We start from the raw sequence: 18,459 nt of genomic DNA, 5'->3' as shown, positions 1-18,459 counted from the left end.
TTTTTTAACTGGAAATAAAGTCAGGCGTGAAGAGGTTAAAATAAAAACATGTGAAAAAGTCAATAAAAGAAACACATGATGAGGCAAAAACAAGCCATAAAAATGCACATTAACACAGACAATTATGGTATGTGTTTACCAGAAAAGGAGTGCCACGATTGGTCAGTCACAGGCCATTCACATTTTAAAAACCTGGTGAAATTAAAGCAGAGAAGGAGACGAGGATAAAAGAGAAAATTATAGTTTGTGGCTGAACTGGACGCTTTCTTGTCACTCTGAGGAACTTCTTTTTGTTTAAAAGATGCACTCTGATAAAAAATAGTATTTTTTGGTATTTTTAATATGTTCTTTGTATTTTTATAATGATGGTCATATATGAAGAAAATTAAGCATAAAACTGCATTGTTGAGTATTTCTTTTTTTGAATAGAATCAGAATCAGACAAAAAATATTTTTGTAACGTAGAAAATACGTTAAGCGGACCCCAAGCTCCTTGCTCCTCGCCACTGGAGCGGCCACCGGTGTGTGAATGTGTGTGTGACTGGCTGAATGGGTCTGTGACTGTAAAGCGCTTTGTCCTTGTAGGTAGAAAAGCGCTATATAAGTATACGCCATTTACCATTCTGATACATCCACCGGTCCTGCCTACAACTGAGAGGCTAATTTCCAATAACTACTGCTCTGCATAAACTTTGTTGTAGAAAACAAAACCGATTTCTTTTTTATTTGAGCTAAAACTGGCATAATTATAATTAGAAACACTGGGAAGACATTAAAAATAGATCAAAACATGATCTGAGTGGGACTTTAAGCTGTTTTACCTGCTTCCAAGCAGCTCCTGACAGGCACCTGTGACCTTCCCACTTACATATGAAACGCGTCAACCACTCAACAGTGTTGTAATGCCTCCCATTGTCATAATCAGACTCATCATCTATATTTATTCTCTGGGCCAAACAGCTGCTCAGTAAACCAATCTTACAGTGAGGACAGCTGCCATTCCACACAGAGACAGAGGGTCGAGCTGGACGGTCGCTCAGAGGCTCTCCTGTCTCCAAAGCAGACGGGGCTCAGGGACATGCAAAAAGACATCTAAAAATTCAACAAATATCCTGCCATTACGCCTTCAAGTACAGATACAACTGAACTAAGTACTCTCTGAAAACCATCATGGCGGAAGGCAGTAACCCCCCCTTGTCATCCTACATCATGGATGAGGAAACACTGAAGAGAAAACAGAAGGAGAAGCTGAAGAAGCTGATGGCCACAGGAGGAAACCCCCGGCCTGCACGCTCCCTTCTCTTCTTCACTCTGAGGAATCCCTTCCGCAGGGCGTGCATCAGCATCGTGGAGTGGAAGTATCCTGCTTTAGAAAGAGGGAGGGGGGGGTTGTATTTCAGATGATGTTCTTGAGGCTCAGAATCAAGCCTCTGGTTTGCAAGATACATAAATATATATGTATCAAATGACTAAAATATTTGTGTGGAACCTTCCTATTTGCCCGCTCAGACCTTTTGAAATCATTATCTTGCTCTCCATCTTTGCAAACTGTGTGGCCCTGGCTGTGTACCTGCCCATGCCCGAAGAGGACAGCAACAACACCAACAGCAACCTGGTAGGTGTTTGCGCCTGTTCGTGCAGGGTTTGAAGTACTCAACTTAAAGTGAATGTTAGGACCACCTCTACTTTAAAACTGATGACTCTCAGACAACCTGATTTTCTAAGGTTTGAGGTCTTAAAAAAGGCAAACCAACTAACAAACCAGTCATCATTTAAATGCTGCTGTTTTTAGCCAGAAGTCCAAACAACTCACACATACTCTTTGAAAAAACATACTGTTTTGGTCTTTAACAAGTCATTAAGGCACACATTGTTTAACCAGTAGGTATGGACCATCACTATTGTGATTCCAGAATCCATTTCTGATAATTTTCTTATACACTGAAGTTACCATGTGTTCTTATGGGTTAATGAAAAACTATGATTACTTCAACCATGCAAGGCTAAAATAAATTATTATCAATCACTGATATTCCACTATGACATGTGTGAATTCCCCAGTTATCCTCTTGGACATCTGCCCTGGCTGTCAGACATCTGTGTGGATCAGTGGCCGCAGAAAATACTCCTCTTTGTAGACACAGGGTGGTGGTGGTGGTGGTGTGGGGGGGTGTCCTTCTGAAAGTTCGGAAGGACGGCCTTGGGTTCATGTATCAGTTTGAAGCCACTAAAAGGCGCAGCAGTCATGATGTGATTTTAAATAGACACTCTGGGCATACCTTTAATAAAACCAAAGAAAATGTCTGATGTTACTGAGGCACACAAAAAACAAAAAACGTTGAGGATGGGTGAAAGACCAGACAAACACTGAGAAAAAAAATAAAAGATGATTTGTTGTGTTGTGAATTATTGTGTTGTGTTGTGAGTTATGGATTTGTGTCGTGAGTTAATTGTTTAGCTTTGTGAGTTCTTGTGTTGTGAGTTCTTGTGTTGTGTTTTGAGTTCTTATGTGGTGAGTTATTGTTTCGTGTTGTGAGTTAATTGTTTGGTGTTGTGACGAATTGTAGTATGTTATTTTGTGTAGTGTTGTGACCCTTCTGGGCCACCGCACGTATGTGTTTAGGAAACGCACAGCAGAGAGTTTTACTTCTTCTTTGGCACATTTAGTGATGAAACTGTTTTAACTCTGACTCATTTCTTTAGAAAATCTCAAAGTGAAGCAACCATCAACAAAGGTGACAAATCTCATTCCTGACCGTTTGCTTTGGAAGTATTTTTATTTTGGGTTCTGTTTGCAGTTTCAGGCCAGGACTGATTTGACAGATTTGCCCATTTTTACCTGCAGACAGAATGTTTCCACCTGTAAGGACAACTGTGAATGAGGCTCATTGGGGCTTTGTTTTAGAGCAGGGGTGGGCAATTCCAGTCCTCAAGGGCCAGTGTCCCTGCAGGTTTTTGGTGTTTCCTTGCTTTAACACAACCATGACAAACACGACTGTAATCAACAGAGTTATGCAGACCTAGTTGATGTGGGGATGATGAATATTAATTAAAATCAGGTATGTTGAAACATTTCTAAAACCTGCAAGACAGCAGCCCTTGAGAACCAGAATTGCCCACCCCTGGTTTAGAGTAAGGCTTTGGGAACTCTTTAGACAGAGTAAACTTCAACTTTGATAATGTCTCACTTCATTGTTCTTTCTTTGTGTGAATTGCTCTTCGTCTGGCCCATCCCCTGGCATCAATAGGCCCAGGCAGGGGCTATCAAATGGGGATTTTCTGGGGCACGCAAACCCCTCCACCGCGATAAGGTGGCAATTCAAGGAGGGGGGATTTTTTTGGTTTGTTTTATTACTTTCTAATTTTACTTTTAAGATACATAATACTTTTGCTATTTTTCTTATTTATTTTTATTTATTTTTTTATTCTAAGTATTAGGGGACTAGAGTTTGGGGGTTTTTTGGACAGAGGGAGAAACCAGAGCACCTGGAGAAAACCCTGTAGTTAAAAAAGGCTTTTATTTGCTATTTATTTATTTTATTCCATTTTATTTATTTATTTATTCTAAATATAAGGGGACTATAGTGTTGGGGTTTTTTTGGAAAGAGGGAAAAACCAGAGCACCTGGAGAAAACCCTGTTTAGATTTAAGGGGGACAGGGGGGAACAACACAATTGCCTAACCTACGAGAAAAATATAACTGTGCTGTCACTAAAATAAAATATTTTTTTTATAATCAAACAAAATAAAAAACTCAGATAAAAAGTAAAACAAAACCGAAGTAGTTAAAGAAAAACCTAGCTAAGACGTAAAATGGGTGTCGTGGGAAGTTACTTTTAAAATAATAAAATAAAAAATAGACGAGAAGATACACATTTACAAGATACACATTTAGAATAGAAAAAGAGAAAAAGCCACAGTAGTTTTTACCCACACAATATTACTTAAATGTTTAACTCTTTAACACTGGAGCTTTTCCTACAGTTTGGCCGTTCTTGGACGGTCATAACTCCATCTAATCTGTTAAAGAATTAAAGCCTAAATGTGTGTGGGTGTTGGGGGGTGGCTTGGCATGTGGGGGGGACTTGGTGTGTGTGAGGGCTTGGCGTGTGTGAGGTCAATGGCGTATACGTATAAAGCGCTTTTGTACCTTTTCGAAGGCCCAAAGCGCTTTACAGTCACTGACCCATTCACACACACACATCCACACACACACATTCACACACTGGTGGCAGCTCCACTGCTGAACACTGGCGCCAACCTTCCACCAGAGGCAAGGTGGAGTTCAGTGTCTTGCCCAAGGACACTTTGACAAAGGGCATTCAGGGCGGGAATTGAACCTGCAATTTTACGATCAGGGTTCGACCGCCCTCCCCCTGCACCACGGCCGCCCCAGGGTTGTTGTGTTGGGGGGGGGGGGGGTGCAGGACTGTGGTCGGGGGTCCACTTAGTCTTTTTTTCTAGACCTTCTAAACAGGTTCAGGAACCTCCGACCAACACTTTTCTTTGGAGTCTTCTCTTTCAGCTCATCCACCTGCTGCTGTAGTTGATGAATTTGGACCTGGAAATCCTCCTGAGTTTTTCTGATGATGGTCTTTTTCTTCTTGACAACTTTCTTTAGGTGAGCGATTTGTTGTGAAAGGGTGGACTTTTCTTCTTCCAGCTGTTGTCTTTCTTCTTCCAGCTGCTGCTGGCCTTCCAGTTTTTTCTGGACCAAAGCAGCTCTTAACTTGGTTGACTCCTTTACCTCCAGGTCAAAGCTGAGTTTGGCTTGATTGGTTTTGATCCTCTCTTGTTCAATCTTTTCTTTCAACAGCTGTATTTCCCTGTTGAGGTTGGTTTCAATCCTGAAAGCGGCCTCCGTTATTGTCTCAAGCCGTTGGTCACTTTTCTCCAGCTTTTTCTTCAAAATGTCTGTGATCGCATCTTTTTCTCTGATGGTTCTTTTTAATTTTTCCATTTCGCCAGTGGAAAGCAATTCCGAAATTTTCTTTTGAGCTCGGTAACATGCTGCCTTATGCTTCTCACAATTTCTTTCCAATTTATCCATTTCTTTCAGCAGGGAGTCTTTTTCGTCCTCACATCTTTGTATTTCTTCATTCGTCATCTCCATTTGTGAATTCATCCTCATATTATGGTCTTCTTTAAGATGCATTCTCTCCTTTTCAAAATTGTCCATAATGATCTTAAATTTCTCCTCGTGCCTCCGTTTTAGGTCCTCAATGTGATATTGTAGCTTGAAGATCTCACCGCTTGAGTCCGCATTCGATTTTTTTATTGCGGCCTTTTCCTCCTCATGAGCTATTCTTAATTCAAACATTTCTTGCTTGAGGGAGACGTATTCACCCAGCCAGCGTTCTCTTTCTTCAGCCAGCTGATTTTGTACTTTTGTTAATGCCAGCTGATGGTCCTTTACAAGATGCTTTTTCTCCATTTCCAATTTACTGGTGAAGTCCAACTGTTCCTGCTCATGCTGCACTTTTAGGTCGTGCATCTGACGGAGTAGTTGGACATTCTTTTTCTTGGAGACTTTTTTAGATTTGGTCACCTCAGTCTCCTTGTCCTTCAGAGCTGTCTTTAGCTGAGTGATTTCTTGTAAGACAGAGGACTTTTCTTCCTGCCATTGCTGTCTTTCTTGGTTCTTCTGTTCTTCAAGGTGTTCAGCTTTCCCAGCAGCTTCCGCCAGCATGTAATCTTTCTTCCGTTGCTCCATTTTTAGGTCGTCAATCTGACCTAGTAGTTTTACAATCCTTGTCCTGGAGACCTTTTCAAATTTGCTCATGATGGTCTCTTTCTCTGTGATGGTTTCTCTTAACTGTTCCATGGGCTTCTCATTATTGGAGAGCGATTCCAAAATTTTCTTTTCAGTTGCGGCCTTATCCTCCTCATGAGCTTTTCTTAGTTCAGCCATTTCTTGCTTGAGGGAGGTGTTTTCTTCTCTTTCTTTAGCCAGCTGTTTTTGTGTTTCTGTCAGGTGGCTCAAAGAGGTTTCAGCTTTTGCTAAAAGTTCTGTCTTGTGGCTCATCTGTTCTTTGAAGTGATCAGCTTTCAGTGCAGCGTCCGCCAGCTTCTGATCTTTCTGCTGGAGAAGCTCCTTCAGACGCTCTACTTCACTTTTCATAGTGTTCTCTACTTGAAGTTCTTCTGCGTTCTCCACTGAGGTCGACTCAGAGGTTGAAGTCGGCTCATCCAAAGCAGTTGCGCTTTGTTTTCCCTTTCCCAAAGGTTTGATTTCTTTAGGCTGAGTTTTTTCAGGGACAGACACCCGCTTCACAGGAAAGAATGCAGCTGGGCGAAAGGAGACGGGTGGAGCAAAACTTAAGGGTTTTAACCCTAAAGTTTGGTTTTGCGGGCAGGTTTTAGGCTTGGCGTTTTCCCAATCCTGCTGTCTTTTTGGTTCTGGAGTTTCTAGCGTCTCGGGAAATTCTTCATCCTCACTTTTATAAAGGGGAGAATAATCATAGTGAGGAGTTTCTGGAGTCTCAGGAAATTCCTCCTCATCATCAGAAGGGGGAGAGTAATCATTGTCTTCGTCAATGTCATCCCAGTCCATGAAAGTGGCTAGTTTTTTAGGACTGGTAGAATCAAACCAAAATTCAAAAGTGGACTCATTCTCCACAACCAATTCCAAATTGCTGAGTTGAAAATTCTTTTGGGTTTTTCGGACAGGACGGCGTCTTGATGTTTCCATGGTATGATTTATTGAGGTTTCTAACAACAGTTTGACAGCAAATGTTCTTTGTAAACGAAGGCACTTCTTAAACTTAAACTCTGTTCTTTGCGATAGACCAAACCTGCGTGCAACAATGGATCACAATCTAAAGTTTTTGCTCCTATTTATAAACTTTTAACACTACATCATGACAGATTATGTTACATCATATGACATCATTTGACATGAAATGTTTTCATTTGAAGTCATATGACATCATACGACATCAACATTTTTAAACTGATGTATCAATTACGTCATTGGTGGTGTGATGCTTAGTGATGCAATCAGCTCTGAAATGGGGGAGTGTTTTTTATTGGAGGGGGGGGGGTTCGTTAGTTTTTTTTTTTTTTTTTTTTTTTAACAAAGATCTATTTTTAGGGTAAAGTACCACACGCAAGCACACCTTTTCAAAATACACAATCAATCAACCTAAAATGGATCTGAATCCGGATAGTGACGGCTGGGGGAAGTTTCAGGAGCGAAATGGAGGTTAACTCCAAATTCTTCTTATGTTCACAAATGTTTCAAGTTTGATTTAGTTCAATTTTTCATTGATTTGCATATTTATATTTTAGGCAGGTGTTTCATTTTTTTTTTGTGTAGCCTCTTCTTGAGTTTACTATCGGGACTGCTTCAGTGTCAGATGTAAAATATTCAGCCTGCATAAAATTGAACAAACCAACGATTTTGTTTAAAAGTGAAATGCATTGTATTTGAGATTCATTGGCCTCTGTGAACGAATGAATGAATCATAAGTGATTAGTCTACCATGTTGGCTGAGGCATTTTTTTCAACTGAGTAACAGACCAAAAAAAAAACAAAGCTGATTTATTTTGCTATTATGTTACTGGTCCGGTGTAGGTACCATGACTATTCCCGTAATGCAATAACTGTTCAGGGTCTTTTCGACTGAGGATGATGTCAGACTTCGGTAGCCCCACTTGGACAAACTACATAGCGTCCAGATCTGCTCGGGCTCTACATATTTTCATTTCACATTTCCTTTTGTAATATAAAGTTATTTTCTCTCAGAAGTTGTGTCTGACATTATTCTTTGTAATGTTAATGAAGAGATTTTGCCACAACCCACTTTGTAAACAGATCTGTGGCTTTTTTAATGAACCTGCTGCTCCACACAAGCGAACCGTGTCTCTGATCAGAGCAACATATAATATATTCTTCCATGGTAGTATTGTAATTTGTCCAGATCAATCACTATCTGAAACTTCATTGTACCAACGGACATTCTTATGAGGTGCCGTGTAGGACATAATTCAGAATTAGCATTCACAAACACATATGAAATCTCTCACACACACTAGTGAAATGCTTGTATACATACAACTGAAAATGTATTCATTCACATACACATGTGAAATCTCTCACATACACATGTGAAATCTCTCACATACACATGTGAAATTTCTCACATACACATGTGAAAATGCTCTCACATACACATGTGAAAATGCTCTTACACACACTACTGAAAATGCTCTCACATACACATGTGAAAATGCTCTCACATACACATGTGAAAATGCTCTTACACACACTACTGAAAATGCTCTCACATACACATGTGAAAATGCTCTCACATACACATGTGAAAATGCTCTCACATACACATGTGAAAATCCTCTCACATACACTACTGAAAATCTTCTCACATACACTACTGAAAATGCTCTCACACACACTACTGAAAATGCTCTCACATACACATGTGAAAATGCTCTCACATACACATGTGAAAATCCTCTCACATACACTACTGAAAATGCTCTCACACACACTACTGAAAATGCTCTCACACACACTACTGAAAATGCTCTCACATACACATGTGAAAATGCTCTCACATACACATGTGAAAATCCTCTCACATACACATGTGAAAATCCTCTCACATACACATGTGAAAATGCTCTCACATACACTATCCAAAATGCTCTCACATACACTACTGAAATTTTCGACAGAAACGGAAGGCATTTCAGTAGAAACGGAAGTTGGCTGATTATCGCGAGATAATCATTCGTCTGAATCATTCGAAAATGGCAGCCGGTTGCGCAAGGAAAACCACCGAAACGTGTAAGTATATTAAAAAATATCCAGTATCTGTTGTAAAATATATTTGTAAATACTTAAGATGATGTGTTTAATATGTTATATTCATCAATCAACAACCTAGATTGTTTTGAAGCTCATCAATATCAGTAATGCTAAAGCTAACGCTAACGCGAATTAGCGCCGAAGGCTAAAAACAAACGCTAGATATTACATCAAAAAGCAGTGACTTCTAACCGTAGTCACAAGTTATTAACACATGTTTTAAATGTGTTCATATATGTAGGGACAGACGAGGATGAGGAAAATCCGATCCATTTGCGGATAGAGAAAGATAGCCTGTTTGTTTTCAAGCTAGCTCGTGCCAGATGGGTAGAGACATATGATCAGATTTGACTTCATTTTAATAAACGGTTAATCGTTGTCGTACTGGGTTAAAGGTTTATGTTAAAGACCCAGAAGAGAGAGGAGGAAAGGGCTAGAAGGGAGGAACAGCGACAGGAGAGTCTGTTAAGTTTACTTGAGTTGAAATTATTGTTCTAAAATGTAATGCAGCCATTGTTTTTCCAATTTGTTTAATAAATGTATGAACAAAAATGAATAATTTACATGTATTATTTAAATCTGAGTTATTTTTAACAATCTTAAAAGGATTTTCATATAAATATCAGATGTACATATTTAGAATTTCGTTTTATATGTTAATATTTATTTTTATACATGTTAACAATAATCCTGGTCTTCTAGAGTCATGTGTGTCACAGTTGGAGCTGAAAGGAAAGCAAAGATTTGTCCTTGCAGACAGACGTGACTCTGCTCGTCCTGCATGTTCCTGGTGTTGTCCTGCTGTGGCTCAACATCTGTGGCTAAGCAGTCGCCTTTGCTGATGCACAGAATGTGCAGAATTAAACTGCAGGCAATGATTTTCATTGCAAAGGTTGGTTTTACTTCCAGTGCCCCCAGAAATATTGCTCTCCTCCTCATCTTTATCATGCCAAATGCTCTCTTCACAACAGAGCGTGTTCTGGAGTGGTTCTGGTTGTAACTGCCTCAATGGCATTCATTCCTCATGGGTTCCCTGTAGGGTGTCAGCAGCATGATGGGATGTGCAATGCAGGGATACCCACCATCACCCAAAAGGATCCTTCAGGTGGGTTTGTTTGATTTACATAAATTGGGCTTTTACGTAGAACCCGTGAATCATGGATTGATCCTGGATTCCCAACAAAAATATCTATAAATTTGGCATTAGAGTCACATACAGCATGCATTTTAATGGAATAAAAAAGCTTCCTGTTAAAATAACAAGCTGCATTTTCTTTTAGGGCCTTTATTCTTATGTGGCAGCCATCAATGCTCCTTGTGACCCTTTGGAAGGAGAAAGACCAAGCGAGCTGCTAAAATCCAGAGGCGACTTATGGTAGTTCATTCCCACTGGGAAGCTGGGTGACCCTGCTCATCAGCTGGAGGATGCGGTCTGCCGTCCTGTGGACAACATCGCTCACGGTGGACCGTGTCATGTCAAAGACTCTGGCTACCACACTGTAAGATGTGCCACACGCCAGCCAGAAAAGAAACACCAGGACGTCAGTCTCCTGTGACCCCCCAGAGTGTGAGGAACCCGAAGCTGATGCTTCAAGACCATCGACCCAGATGCTCGATGGTCCTGCGGGTCAACCGAAAATCCAGTCTTGTGTCGGACTGACCGTCAGCGTAAAGGGCCAGGACAGACACCTTTGTGTTGGTAAAGCAGTAGAGACGTGGAAGACCCTGGAAAATGCAACATTAATTATTTCATTGAGGAAATTAAATCACATTTTTTTAATGTTTCTATTTATTTTGATGTCTTACATTTTAGATTATGAAGTATTTATTAATTCTGGAAAATCTCGTGGTTTTTATTTGGCTGGGTTTTTGGATTTTCATTTAAACTTTTAAAAATGAAAGTTTTTGTTTTGTTTTTGTTTAAAACAAGTGATATGGTTTGACTCTGAATAAAAAATTCTAAACTTTGAACTCACAAGTGTTTCATGTAATTGGACTACACAACTCACTTGAAAAAGAATGTTAAACTCTTACCCAGCAGACTGTGTAACCTTGAGCATGATTAGTAACAAAGTTTAAGTTAAAGTTTAAGTTTAACTAAAAAAAAAGCTTTAAGTTTAACTCACAAGTTATTCTGTCTGGTCAGGGCATCCAGAGGAAATCTTCTGAGATGTCTGCTTGTCCTTGCCGTCCTGTGATGCTGCATATCTGCTCGTTTTCAGTTTGATCTCACGAAAAACGGTTGAATTATTGCCAGGAACACGGACAGATTCATTTTCAAAGCCATTTTCAGTAAGGTGTAAGAAAACTACAGAAAAAAATGCCTCCTTGCAAGAGCCCGTTAATCGTTCAGCGGCACAAAAACAAAATAAATATTGGCATGAAAAAATAACTTGGGGGTTTATTTATGAACAAATACATTAAATCAACACCAAAGTGTTTGTAATTTAATTATTTATAAATCAGTCACGTTTTCCATGATCAGAACACAGCAGATTCATAAATAGTCTTTGTAAAATGTTCATATTTATTATGTTTTTACTCTGACAAATAAGTGTCATTCTCCGCGTTAAATAGGAGTAGTTCGCCTCCAGACCAGGTGGTGGCGGTAATGCGCCACTTTGTTTCCGTGTCAAGCGCGTTATGAACAACACCCAAAAGAAAAAAGTACTGAGCACGGGTGTCTGAATTGCTTTTAAATTCAGAGAACTATATATAGTTCTGCACTATATAGGGTTTTAGTAGTTAGGGATCAGGGCAGGAATTCGGACACAGGTTCATTTCCACTGAAATGCATTCAGTCGACCAACTTCGTTTCTAACAATAAAGTAAAAAAAAAAACGTTGTTTCTACTGAAATGCCTTCCGTTTCTATTGAAATTTTCACATGTGTATGTGAGAGCATTTTGGATAGTGTGTGTGAGAGCATTTTCACATGTGTATGTGAGAGGATTTTCACATGTGTATGTGAGAGCATTTTCACATGTGTATGTGAGAGCATTTTCAGTAGTGTGTGTGAGAACATTTTCAGTAGTGTGTGTGAGAGCATTTTCAGTAGTGTGTGTGAGAGCATTTTCAGTAGTGTGTGTGAGAGCATTTTCAGTAGTGTGTGTGAGAGCATTTGACATGTGTATGTGAGAACATTTTCAGTAGTGTGTGTGAGAGCATTTTCAGTAGTGTGTGTGAGACCATTTTCAGTAGTGTGTGTGAGAGCATTTTCAGTAGTGTGTGTGAGAGCATTTTCCGTAGTGTGTGTCAGAGCATTTCACATGTGTATGTGAGAGATTTCACATGTGTATGTGAATGAATACATTTTCAGTTGTATGTATACAAGCATTTCACTAGTGTGTGTGAGAGATTTCACATGTGTTTATGAATGCTAATTCTGAATAATGTCCTACACGGCACCTCATACATTCTATCACATGATTGACGTCATCCTCAGTCGAAAGGACCCCGAACGGTTATTTCAGGCCGAAAATGGTTGTGGTACCTACACCGGCCCACATGAGATCAGATGGTTTGAATGTGGCCCCTGAACCAAAATGAGTTTGAAAGCCCTAATTTGGGGAATACAAAGCTGAAAAAAGAAGGTAGTTTGGCAAATAAACAAAAAGATGCATCGATATGTCCTCATGGGCGGATCTGTCTCCAGTACCCTCAGCTGCAGTGTAGGGGCACCACAGCCTGCCACATGCAGAAGTTCTCGGACGATACAGCTATTGTGGCATACATCAAAGGAGAAGAGGAGAGGGAGTACAGGCGGCTGGTGGAGGACTTTGTGGCCTGGTGCGGGGAGACTCAGCTGCAGCTGAACATCCAGAAGACCAAGGAGATGGTTCTGGATTTCAGAAGGAAAGCCTGAACACCTCAGCCCGTGGACATAGAGGGAAAAAGTTTGGAGATGGTACAGACTTAAAAGTAGCTGGGGTTGTGGTGGACCACAAGCTGGACTGGACTACCAACACGGACCAGCTTTACAAGAAGACCCAGTCCAGGCTGTACTTTTTCCGGAGGCTGCGCTCCTTTAACATCTGCACAAAACTGCTCCACATGTTTTATCAAACAGTGGTGGAAAGTGTTCTCCTCTATGCTGCTGCGTGCTGGTGCAATACCAGCAAGAAGAACATCTGCAGGCTCAACAAGATCATCAAGAGGGCGAGATTTGTGGTGGGACTGAAGCTGGATCTTGTGGAGGAGGTGGCAGAACAGAAAACTCTGAGCAGGTTAGGGGCCACCATGAGGAATCCCTCACATCCCCTACATGAGACCTTCACCAACAGGAGGAGTACATTCAGCAACAGACTGCTGTCCCAGCGCTGCTCCACAGAAAGACTGAAGAAATCTTTTGTTCCTCGTGCCATCAGGCAATACAAGTCTCTGGCAGGGAACCTTAGAAGCAAATTCTTGTTTTTATTTATTTATTTTTATTTCATTTTCTTACCCACTAATTTTAAATTATTAATCTTTTTATCTATTAATCTTTTTAGTCTCTATCTATTTTTTTATAATTTTTATTGTTTTTAATATGTGTATGTGTTTTATGAGTGTGAGCAGATAGCCATTTTTAACTTTCCTCAGGGATTATTAAAAACCTATTCTATTCTATTCTATTCTGTCAATAAGATAAAAAGAAAATCTAGTGTCTGGTGGTGACACTTTGCTAATAATCATAGAAATCATTTATACATTTTTGTGAAAAAGCAACTTTTTAATTCAAACTTCTGTCCTGCAGGAAAGCCTAGAGTACATCTTCCTCATCATCTTCTCCATAGAGTGCTTCCTGAAGATCATAGCTTATGGATTAAATGATATTACTGAGGCACACAAAAAACAAAAAATGTTGAGGATGGGTGGAAGACCAGACAAACACTGAGAAAAAAAGAAGAAGTAAAAGATGATTTGTTGTGTTGTGAATTATTGTGTTGTGTTGTGAGTTATGGATTCGTGTCGTGAGTTAATTGTTTAGTGTTGTGAGTTCTTGTGTTTTGAGGTATTGTGTTGTGTTTTGAGTTCTTATGTGGTGAGTTATTGTTTCGTGTTGTGAGTTAATTGTTTGGTGTTGTGACGAATTGTAGTATGTTATTTTGTGTAGTGTTGTGACCCTTCTGGGCCACCGCACGTATGTGTTTAGGAAACGCACAGCAAAGAGTTTTACTTCTTTGGCACATTTAGTGATGAAACTGTTCTAACTCTGACTCATTTCTTTAGAAAATTTCAAAGTGAAGCAACCATCGACAAAAGTGACAAATCTCATTCCTGACCGTTTGCTTTGGAAGTATTTTTACTATGGGTTCTGTTTGCAGTTTCAGGCCAGGACTTATTTGACAGATTTGCCCATTTTTACCTGCAGACAGAATGTTTCCACCTGTAAGGACAACTGTGACTGAGGCTCATTGGGGCTTTGTTTTAGAGCAGGGGTGGGCAATTCCAGTCCTCAAGGGCCAGTGTCCCTGCAGGTTTTTGGTGTTTCCTTGCTTTAACACAACCATGACAAACACGACTGTCATCAACAGAGTTATGCAGACCTAGTTGATGTGGGGATGATGAATATTAATTAAAATCAGGTATGTTGAAACATTTCTAAAACCTGCAAGACAGCAGCCCTTGAGAACCAGAATTGCCCACCCCTGGTTTAGAGTAAGGCTTTGGGAACTCTTTAGACAGAGTAAACTTCAACTTTGATAATGTCTCACTTCATTGTTCTTTCTTTGTGTGAATTGCTCTTCGTCTGGCCCATCCCCTGGCATCAATAGGCCCAGGCAGGGGCTATCAAATGGGGATTTTCTGGGGCACGCAAACCCCTCCACCGCGATAAGGTGGCAATTCAAGGAGGGGGAATTTTTTTGGTTTGTTTTATTACTTTCTAAATTTACTTTTAAGATACATAGTACTTTTGCTATTTTTTTAATTTCATTTTATTTATTTTTTTATTCTAAGTATTACGGGACTAGAATTTGGGTTTTTTTTGGACAGAGGGAGAAACCAGAGCACCTGGAGAAAACCCTGTAGTTAAAAAAGGCTTTTATTTGCTATTTATTTATTTTATTCCATTTTATTTATTGCTTTATTCTAAATATAAGGGGACTAGTGTGTTGAGTTTTTTTTTTGGCAGAGGGAAAAACCAGAGCACCTGGAGAAAACCCTGTTTAAAATAAAAGGGGGGCAGGGGGGGAACAACACAATTGCCTAACCTACGAGAAAAATATAACTGTGCTGTCACTAAAATAAAATATTTTTTTATAATCAAACAAAATAAAAAACTCAGATAAAAAGTAAAATAAAACCGAAGTAGTTAAAGAAAAACCTAGCTAAGACGTAAAATGGGTGTCGTGGGAAGTTACTTTTAAAACAATAAAATAAAAAATAGACGAGAAGATACACATTTACAAGATACACATTTAGAATTAAAAAGAGAAAAAGCCACAGTAGTTTTTACCCACACAATAATACATAAATTTTTAACTCTTTAACACTGGAGCTTTTCCTACAGTTTGGCCGTTCTTGGACGGTCATAACTCCATCTAATCTGTTAAAGAATTAAAGCCTAAATGTGTGGGTGTGGGGGGAGGGGGTGGCTTGGCATGTGGGGGCTTGGTGTGTGTGAGGGCTTGGTGTGTGTGAGGTCAATGGCGTATACGTATAAAGCGCTTTTGTACCTTTTCGAAGGCCCAAAGCGCTTTACAGTCACTGACCCTTTCACACACACATACACACACACACATTCACACACTGGTGGCAGCTCCACTGCCGAACACTGGTGCCAACCTTCCACCAGAGGCAAGGTGGAGTTCAGTGTCTTGCCCAAGGACACTTTGACACAAGGGCATTCAGGGCGGGAATTGAACCTGCAATTTTACGATCAGGGTTCGACCGCCCTCCCCCTGCACCACGGCCGCCCCAGGGTTGTTGTGTTAGGGGGGGGGGGGGGGGGGGGTGCAGGACTGTGGTCGGGGTTCCACTTAGTCTTTTTTTCTAGACCTTCTAAACAGGTTCAGGAACCTCCGACCAACACTTTTCTTTGGAGTCTTCTCTTTCAGCTCATCCACCTGCTGCTGTAGTTGATGAATTTGGACCTGGAAATCCTCCTGAGTTTTTCTGATGATGGTCTTTTTCTTCTTGACAACTTTCTTTAGGTGAGCGATTTGTTGTGAAAGGGTGGACTTTTCTTCTTCCAGCTGTTGTCTTTCTTCTTCCAGCTGTTGTCTTTCTTCTTCCAGCTGCTGCTGGCCTTCCAGTTTTTTCTGGACCAAAGCAGCTCTTAACTTGGTTGACTCCTTTACCTCCAGGTCAAAGCTGAGTTTGGCTTGATTGGTTTTGATCCTCTCTTGTTCAATCTTTTCTTTCAACAGCTGTATTTCCCTGTTGAGGTTGGTTTCAATCCTGAAAGCGGCCTCCGTTATTGTCTCAAGCCGTTGGTCACTTTTCTCCAGCTTTTTCTTCAAAATGTCTGTGATCGCATCTTTTTCTCTGATGGTTCTTTTTAATTTTTCCATTTCGCCAGTGGAAAGCAATTCCGAAATTTTCTTTTGAGCTCGGTAACATGCTGCCTTATGCTTCTCACAATTTCTTTCCAATTTATCCATTTCTTTCAGCAGGGAGTCTTTTTCGTCCTCACATCTTTGTATTTCTTCATTCGTCATCTCCATTTGTGAATTCATCCTCATATTATGGTCTTCTTTAAGATGCATTCTCTCCTTTTCAAAATTGTCCATAATGATCTTAAATTTCTCCTCGTGCCTCCGTTTTAGGTCCTCAATGTGATATTGTAGCTTGAAGATCTCACCGCTTGAGTCCGCATTCGATTTTTTTATTGCGGCCTTTTCCTCCTCATGAGCTATTCTTAATTCAAACATTTCTTGCTTGAGGGAGACGTATTCACCCAGCCAGCGTTCTCTTTCTTCAGCCAGCTGATTTTGTACTTTTGTTAATGCCAGCTGATGGTCCTTTAGAAGATGCTTTTTCTCCATTTCCAATTTACTGGTGAAGTCCAACTGTTCCTGCTCATGCTGCACTTTTAGGTCGTGCATCTGACGGAGTAGTTGGACATTCTTTTTCTTGGAGACTTTTTTAGATTTGGTCACCTCAGTCTCCTTGTCCTTCAGAGCTGTCTTTAGCTGAGTGATTTCTTGTAAGACAGAGGACTTTTCTTCCTGCCATTGCTGTCTTTCTTGGTTCTTCTGTTCTTCAAGGTGTTCAGCTTTCCCAGCAGCTTCCGCCAGCATGTAATCTTTCTTCCGTTGCTCCATTTTTAGGTCGTCAATCTGACCTAGTAGTTTTACAATCCTTGTCCTGGAGACCTTTTCAAATTTGCTCATGATGGTCTCTTTCTCTGTGATGGTTTCTCTTAACTGTTCCATGGGCTTCTCATTATTGGAGAGCGATTCCAAAATTTTCTTTTCAGTTGCGGCCTTATCCTCCTCATGAGCTTTTCTTAGTTCAGCCATTTCTTGCTTGAGGGAGGTGTTTTCTTCTCTTTCTTTAGCCAGCTGTTTTTGTGTTTCTGTCAGGTGGCTCAAAGAGGTTTCAGCTTTTGCTAAAAGTTCTGTCTTGTGGCTCATCTGTTCTTTAAAGTGATCAGCTTTCAGTGCAGCGTCCGCCAGCTTCTGATCTTTCTGCTGGAGAAGCTCCTTCAGACGCTCTACTTCACTTTTCATAGTGTTCTCTACTTGAAGTTCTTCTGCGTTCTCCACTGAGGTCGACTCAGAGGTTGAAGTCGGCTCATCCAAAGCAGTTGCGCTTTGTTTTCCCTTTCCCAAAGGTTTGATTTCTTTAGGCTGAGTTTTTTCAGGGACAGACACCCGCTTCACAGGAAAGAATGCAGCTGGGCGAAAGGAGACGGGTGGAGCAAAACTTAAGGGTTTTAACCCTAAAGTTTGGTTTTGCGGGCAGGTTTTAGGCTTGGCGTTTTCCCAATCCTGCTGTCTTTTTGGTTCTGGAGTTTCTAGCGTCTCGGGAAATTCTTCATCCTCACTTTTATAAAGGGGAGAATAATCATAGTGAGGAGTTTCTGGAGTCTCAGGAAATTCCTCCTCATCATCAGAAGGGGGAGAGTAATCATTGTCTTCGTCAATGTCATCCCAGTCCATGAAAGTGGCTAGTTTTTTAGGACTGGTAGAATCAAACCAAAATTCAAAAGTGGACTCATTCTCCACAACCAATTCCAAATTGCTGAGTTGAAAATTCTTTTGGGTTTTTCGGACAGGACGGCGTCTTGATGTTTCCATGGTATGATTTATTGAGGTTTCTAACAACAGTTTGACAGCAAATGTTCTTTGTAAACGAAGGCACTTCTTAAACTTAAACTCTGTTCTTTGCGATAGACCAAACCTGCGTGCAACAATGGATCACAATCTAAAGTTTTTGCTCCTATTTATAAACTTTTAACACTACATCATGACAGATTATGTTACATCATATGACATCATTTGACATGAAATGTTTTCATTTGAAGTCATATGACATCATACGACATCAACATTTTTAAACTGATGTATCAATTACGTCATTGGTGGTGTGATGCTTAGTGATGCAATCAGCTCTGAAATGGGGGAGTGTTTTTTATTGGAGGGGGGGGGGGGTTCGTTAGTTTTTTTTTTTTTTTTTTTTTTTAACAAAGATCTATTTTTA

The 18,459-nt window shown here is 40.3% G+C and overlaps 3 protein-coding genes and 1 long non-coding RNA gene across 4 annotated transcripts in view; 2 read left to right on the top strand and 2 right to left on the bottom strand.

Moving 5' to 3' along the window:
* The first annotated feature begins 997 nt into the window (after positions 1-997).
* LOC101160313 (dihydropyridine-sensitive L-type skeletal muscle calcium channel subunit alpha-1-like) overlaps positions 998-18,459 on the top strand; it is a 63,409-nt gene continuing 45,947 nt past the window's right edge. Inside the window, exons 1-2 of the mRNA XM_011475232.3 lie at positions 998-1,358; positions 1,510-1,615. Of these exons, the coding sequence (XP_011473534.2) occupies positions 1,171-1,358; positions 1,510-1,615 (294 nt within the window). The 5' untranslated portion in view covers positions 998-1,170. The remainder of the gene's footprint in view (positions 1,359-1,509; positions 1,616-18,459) is intronic.
* LOC111947454 (uncharacterized) lies at positions 3,551-7,105 on the bottom strand. Its single transcript, XM_023955089.2, has one exon. The coding sequence runs from the start codon at positions 6,689-6,691 to the stop codon at positions 4,448-4,450; it is 2,244 nt and encodes a 747-aa protein (XP_023810857.1). The 5' UTR covers positions 6,692-7,105; the 3' UTR covers positions 3,551-4,447.
* LOC144992189 (uncharacterized) lies at positions 9,587-10,801 on the top strand. The gene is made up of 3 exons (XR_013656061.1): positions 9,587-9,722; positions 9,802-9,935; positions 10,111-10,801. It is a non-coding gene; the product is annotated as an uncharacterized LOC144992189 (long non-coding RNA).
* Positions 14,732-18,205, bottom strand: LOC110015144 (uncharacterized). Its single transcript, XM_020703373.3, has one exon. The coding sequence runs from the start codon at positions 18,054-18,056 to the stop codon at positions 15,792-15,794; it is 2,265 nt and encodes a 754-aa protein (XP_020559032.2). The 5' UTR covers positions 18,057-18,205; the 3' UTR covers positions 14,732-15,791.

The sequence above is a fragment of the Oryzias latipes genome, chromosome 5 (genome assembly GCF_053564925.1).
Source record: "Oryzias latipes strain Hd-rR chromosome 5, Olatipes_Hd-rR_3.1".
NCBI classification, from domain to species: Eukaryota; Metazoa; Chordata; class Actinopteri; order Beloniformes; family Adrianichthyidae; genus Oryzias; species Oryzias latipes.
Note: the sequence above shows the minus strand (reverse complement) of the source record. Positions and strands in the feature narration are given on the sequence as shown.

Bases quoted from the DNA above. Each gene is read 5' to 3' on its own strand.
- LOC111947454 (XM_023955089.2), bottom strand. From the start codon at position 6,691: ATGGAAACATCAAGACGCCGTCCTGTCCGAAAAACCCAAAAGAATTTT.
- LOC110015144 (XM_020703373.3), bottom strand. From the start codon at position 18,056: ATGGAAACATCAAGACGCCGTCCTGTCCGAAAAACCCAAAAGAATTTT.